Raw genomic sequence first — 6,000 nt, 5'->3', positions numbered from 1 at the left:
ACTTTATGTTTGTTTCTACCCCCATATGTAACTCTGTAGTTGTTGTTTTTATCGCACTGCTTTGCTTTATCTTGCCAGGTCGCAGTTGTAAATGAGAACTTGTTCTCATCTGTTACCTGGTTACAAATAAAGGTGAAAAAAAAAAATAAAATAAGATTTCCTGTACAGACAATATTTGTTATAGATTATTCCAGCAGATGGAGCTCATACTACTGGTATATTACTCTTGAGCAGTAGGTGTATCTCCAAATCCTGTGCATTTTACCAATGGCCTCGTTTGCCATGACGTATTTCCTGGGGCTTTGTGACGTGGACCCCTCAGCTGTTTTGAGAGGGTTCATACAATCATGTTTATTTATTTTACTTTGTAACCATTAACAATGTAGTATGGTAGTTGTAAGAGTATATTCGATTAATTAGTATATCGAAGAAGCCAGGGGATCAATGCATAATGTAAACGGGAACTGGTAAACATATAGAATAAACCCTCCTAAGGCATTGGAAAGTTTCCCGATTATTGAGGCGCTCATGAGGAGTTTTGTACTGGTGTGCCTTCGTTCCTGGAAGAGGCCAGACTAGTTGGTTAGTGCGTGGAGTGTGCTTTGCCTGTCATCGGTATTGCCTCGTCCCTATCTACGGAGACACTCAGGCTGTAACTGTGTCCGCTAGAAGGGCATCACGAGCCTGGCTGTAACGTTAGCTGAAACATGACGCCGTCGACGTTGATCCCGGTTGTTGTTGTTCTGTGGAGTGAGTTTGTTTGAAATTATATTCCGATTACCGTCCAAATCGGAACGATCAGAGAAACAGAAGGCTGGAATTAGACACAGGAGAGAAATTGGGTGAAAGAGCGCGTGCTCTGAGCGCCGCAGAAACGCAGTAAGCTACATTGTATCAAGTAGTTGTTGCTGATAACGCGATACAGTGTTACTTTACTGAAATACCAGCGGGAGACGATTCAGGAACGTCTTGTATTCGAAGTTTATCGCCCAGCCGTATGCAGTTGTCAAGGACATTTGTGGTAAGTTGTCGGTTTTCTTAGCAATAATAAGCAATTTCTGCTATGAACCACAATTGTTGTCATAAAATTCGATTAAACTTGAATGGTTTAGTGAAACGTTGGATAACTTTGTGAGCTACGAGCAGAAGTTTTCTTTATAGCCGAACTGGGCATGTTGACTCACTGGTATGACTGTCAAAAGAGGAGATATTCAATGTTTTGCGCCCAACTTTAACCCTCCTGAAAGATTTTGATTCGATTGGAATTGTAGTTAGGCTCCTTATGATTTGAAGAAGGGTCTATTCATTGGAGAAAACGCTAATACTGTAGCCTTGCTACTGTATATGATTAAGCATTTTTCATGGTAATTTAACACTTTCCTTATGGTAGAGCATATGAATTGTCTGCAAGCAGCATACAGTGGGGTGTTAGAGGAGACCAAGACAGGATATTGTAGTGTGCTGTAAATTAAAAACCTTAGGACCTGGATACTCTGTGGATTGTGATACGAATGTATTGTCTAATCACATATTCAAGTGATTATCACCTTTAAGTGCCCTTATCATGTTTCCATGTTAGTGTGTGTGTCAGAGCCTGGCTGTCCTCTCCCTGAGTTCCAATTTGCCTTTGGAAAAATGCCAATTGGGAAAATGCAAATTGTGCAAATAACAACTGGGCTCTGAGAAAGTTTGTTCCTGTTTGTGAGATATGTTGACTTTCTAGCCATTCCTCAACTCCTGAGCCAGTGGCCATGTTTTGATTGCTAGTAGGGAGACCTAACACCTCTGGCAGGGGAAAATGCTGAAGGGTTCTAACCTTGGCCACTGGTCTGTTATCTCCTGTCAAGGGCAAGAGCAGCATCACCACCTCCATCTGCAGTTGGACCTACACCTGGTGAAATTATCACCCTAGGATGTAATGTGTTTTCTATTTGGCCTTTGGTGACCCTTTTTGATAATTTCAAGCAGAGTTATGAAATGTATGACTACTTTTTTACTGATTTTGATTCACATCTATCTGTTATCGCTTGTGCAGCTTTATAATAGTTGCTGCCAAACTTTGACGTATGGTATAATTTACTCTGCTAACACTTATGTGCACTGGCAGCAAGATGGCTGGTTTCCCACTTTCTCCTGCGAGCAGTAAAGTAGTTGAGCTTTTGTTATTCCATGGTGTATGGTTTTTATACTGACGTTAAACTCTGGCTGAATGGTTGAGTGCCCAGATGAGGTCACTAGGGGCGGGTGTACTTTGAGCCATGCGTGTCTGTGAACGTTAAAGGGAGGCTTGGGGAAGGTGCACTCCTCTGTCTGTGTGTGGGCTGCCTCTGCATCAGATCGGACTGCATCAGAATCATAACAACAACAGTAGTCTGAAGCACAAAGGTGAGCTGCATATCTTACAGCTGTTTTTCCCTTGAAAGTGTTATGCTGTTAAGACTGTAGTTTTCTTTAGGGCATTCAGAGAAAACCAGTGCCTGTTTATATTTAAGAGTATAATTACATTTTTATTCAGATAAGTATTTTGTCTTGTTTGTAGCCTCTTAAATTGGAATGTTTTGGTCTCTGAGCTCGACAAACAAGTTGTTTTGCCAGAAGCTAATTATCACTCTGACCATGTGGTTTAGCAGGTTTTAAGCCAATGCTTAATCTGGACCTCTACATTGTGTCTTTAGCATTGCAAAGAATTCTCTAAGTCTAGCATAAATATTTGGGCATGAAGAAGCTTTGGTGTGCCCGAATAAATAAATGAACCGTGGAGAATCAGACTGATTTGTGCCCATCTCAGAGGAACGATCTGACTATACAGACTGTCTAGCTTTGTGTTTGCTGCTCTGATAGCACTGGCTGCAGTTGCAGAGCAAACTCCTCTCCTCTCATAGTTGTGTGGAGGCACCGCAGCTCTTCTGCCCTGCAGGGTTCCACATGCACTGAGGTTTAGGGAACAATGGGCAGAATAGTGTGTCTGAGCGTGATATAATGGCTTTCGTGTTGCTTAAATGTTTCTCATTTCTGAGCTAAGGCTTTTTCATTTCTTTGCCAGGCATTTTCTTCTCAGAACCTTTTCTGTGAAACTAGGAATGTCAGTCATCATTGTGGAATAATAGGAATGTCAGTTTCTTGAGCTGTCAATCCTGGCATATTCCTGCTATTGTAACACAGTGTGGTACTTTTAGTCATTTTATAGTTACAATTGCATTGTATTTGGTGGCTTTGGCCAAGTGTTCTGTCAGAATAGTACATCAGTTCTGAAAGCTGAAGTTGTTCCACCTGAGTATTTTCATACTGCTACTTTTTGTAGAGCTGTTTTTGAACTGTTTAGTGATGAAAAGATTCATCACCCCCTCTATAATAAAAAAAATATATGTAGCTGGCCATTACAACAGCAGAACTAGGCATTACATAAAGTGTAAATGTTGCTGCTTGTTAGGCGGGTATGTTTTGTCAGGTCTATTAGAACAGCTGTAACTGTAGAACACAGGGATTTGACAGCCACTCTGCCAATGGATTTCACAAACCCTAGTGACTAGTAGAATTTTAACTTGGTCTTTGAAATGTTCTCATTGAATTAAATAACCTGGAATGCATCAAATGTTTATTCAAATAAGTATTTTGTCTTGTTTGTAGAATGTTTTGGTCTCTGTTGAGCTCGATAAACAAGTTGTTTTGCCAGAAGCTAATTATCACTCTGACCATGTGGTTTAGCAGATTTTAAGCCAATGCTTAATCTGGACCTCTACATTGTTTCTTTAGCATTGCAAAGAATTCTCTAAGTGTATCATAAATCTTTGGGCACGAAGAAGCTTTGGTGTGCCTGAATAAATGGTTATTTTATGCATTATGTAATGTTATTTGTGATGGAATTAGGATACTACAGTACAAACCTTTAGTAATGAGTAAGTGTATGAGTCAGTAGGGATTTTTCCTTATCCCTATAAATTGTCTGAAAGGCGCAGTCAGAAGTAGTTTTATTTGGAGAATAGTTATTTGTAACTAACGGCCAGTAGGCCTATAGCTAGATCAGTATTGAAGAGATTTTAACTATGCCATGCTACTTTGTACCTCTGCCTGCTATTTTAAGCTTTAATTAGTTGAATCCTCCAGGATTTTTCACCCAGCTTCTCATTTAGCATATTCATGCCATGCAACACTATCTCTCTGCTTTGTTTCTGCATTTCAAGACATTGTCTTTTTTCCAGACGCACTGTAATTTGCATTTATTGGGTTTCAATTGCCAAAAGTGCTTCAAAGGGGAGCTGAGCCTTGCATGTTTTTTCATATTTTCTTCTTTCAAATTTCCTGTGTGGAGCTTGAGCCTCCAAGGTTCCTCAGACAGAGCCCCATCCCAGCGGAGGTCTCATAACTGACTGACTGACCGACTGCCAATGGGTAACACTCATCCTAATAGGGACGACCAGCTGAAATCTCCCCATCACTCTCTCTCTCTGACACTCTCCATGACTCATCATCATCATCCGATTTCCTTTTGAAAGACCGAGCTGGAAATGTAAATGTTATGTTCTATAAAAAATATTATTTGAAGGTTGAGGAACGGGTAGGGCCAGTGTTCTTTGTAGCTGTTTGGGAAAGTAATGGAAGAACGGACGTCTCAAAGCAGCCTCAACCACATTCTCTGAAGTCAGCTGGGCTGCATTTCTTAATTGGTTTCACTCTGAACACCTCTCATACTAGTGGTTAGGGATCTCTATGGGGTTGGACAGTGTTTTCATGATTCCGGTTAGACTAGTTATTGCTGGGTGACTTCTAGTCATTGCTGGGCGAAACTGAAGTCTTCTATCTTGGCTTACAGAAGGAGAGTGAGAGGGGAAGTAGAGTAGGAAATGTGTGATCCATAAGCTTTGCATAATACATGGTAAGAGACATCCACCACCTCCAGTGCTGAGAAAAGCCAGGAAGCAAAGTTAGGAGGAAAATAATATTTAAACCGTCATGGATTTGTTGTTAGTTTGTCAGGTGAACTGGCTGTTGAAAAGTCTGTCAGACACACAGTCTGCATTTGCAATCAACATTTTCATGCTATAGAAATTGGCACAGACTCTGTTTCCTTCAACTAATGATTGCTATTTTCTTTCAAAGTGCCTTTTGTAATTCCAAATACAATATGTGTTTAATTGTCATAGCTTCACTGAAAGGGAGAAGTAAGGACCTTGGACTCCTTTAACTAAAAAGTCAGTCAAGTCCATTGTTAATCTGGTATTGTTCCCCTGTAAATGTTGACATCTTCACGTCACTCCGCTCTCCTTTTGTAATGCTGTTGTCATGGTTGCGATGTAACAAGTCAGCCAGCTTTGGCAGGATTGACTTCCCTCTGACAATACATGCTGCTTCCGCTCACTATTACAGCGCTCTGAATAGCAGCTGTAAGAGTTGTTTTTCTCATTGTGCTGAGCTCTGCTACACGTTTGTAACGCTCTCTTTCTTCTTAGGTGATCCTGGTGCAGTGACTGTCCTGTGCCGTCTCTCTGCGCCCCTGTATGTCCCCCGGCCACCCCCGGCCTGTCATAGAGACACTGAGCTCAGGGACTGCGCTGCTGTAGGACCCCATGGCTCTGGGCCCTACATCCTCCTCCATGGGCCCCTGGTCCTGGCTGGCTGAGCGGCTAATGCTGGGGCCCCTGCTGGTCCTGCTGGTGTCTGGGCTGGGCATGGCCCTTGGTCAGAGGGTTTACACCAACACATGGGCTGTCCATATCGCTGGAGGACCAGACGAGGCTGACCGCATTGCCGGTAAACACGGCTTCGTCAACCATGGCAATGTGAGTTGTTGGGTATTCTTCACCCTCTTTTGTTTGTGTCTCTGTGTTTTGTCTAAGTGAATGATTAGGGAATATCTACTACAGAAAGTGCTGATCTAGATCGCTTTTCCCACATTGCCTGTTAGTGCCAAATTACCTGACCCCAAATTGGCTTAAATATTTATTAGACTTGGAAGTTGCCAGCCTCTGAGGCACTTGGAACAAATTGAATTACGTTATCACT

The 6,000-nt window shown here is 41.9% G+C and overlaps 1 protein-coding gene across 2 annotated transcripts in view; it reads left to right on the top strand.

Annotated features, from left to right (window-relative positions):
• The first annotated feature begins 424 nt into the window (after positions 1-424).
• Positions 425-6,000, top strand: part of LOC121558019 (furin-1-like) — an 84,707-nt gene continuing 79,131 nt past the window's right edge. The window contains exons 1-2 of one of the 2 annotated variants that reach the window (XM_045217166.1): positions 425-1,021; positions 5,448-5,777. In XM_045217166.1, the coding sequence (XP_045073101.1) occupies positions 5,565-5,777 (213 nt within the window). In that variant the 5' untranslated portion in view covers positions 425-1,021; positions 5,448-5,564. Of the gene's footprint in view, positions 1,022-2,290; positions 2,386-5,447; positions 5,778-6,000 lie in introns of those variants that run through there. The other variant, XM_045217165.1, reaches the window with a different exon arrangement.

This window comes from Coregonus clupeaformis, unplaced genomic scaffold, assembly GCF_020615455.1.
Source record: "Coregonus clupeaformis isolate EN_2021a unplaced genomic scaffold, ASM2061545v1 scaf0949, whole genome shotgun sequence".
In the NCBI taxonomy this organism is placed as follows: Eukaryota; Metazoa; Chordata; class Actinopteri; order Salmoniformes; family Salmonidae; genus Coregonus; species Coregonus clupeaformis.
Note: the sequence above shows the minus strand (reverse complement) of the source record. Positions and strands in the feature narration are given on the sequence as shown.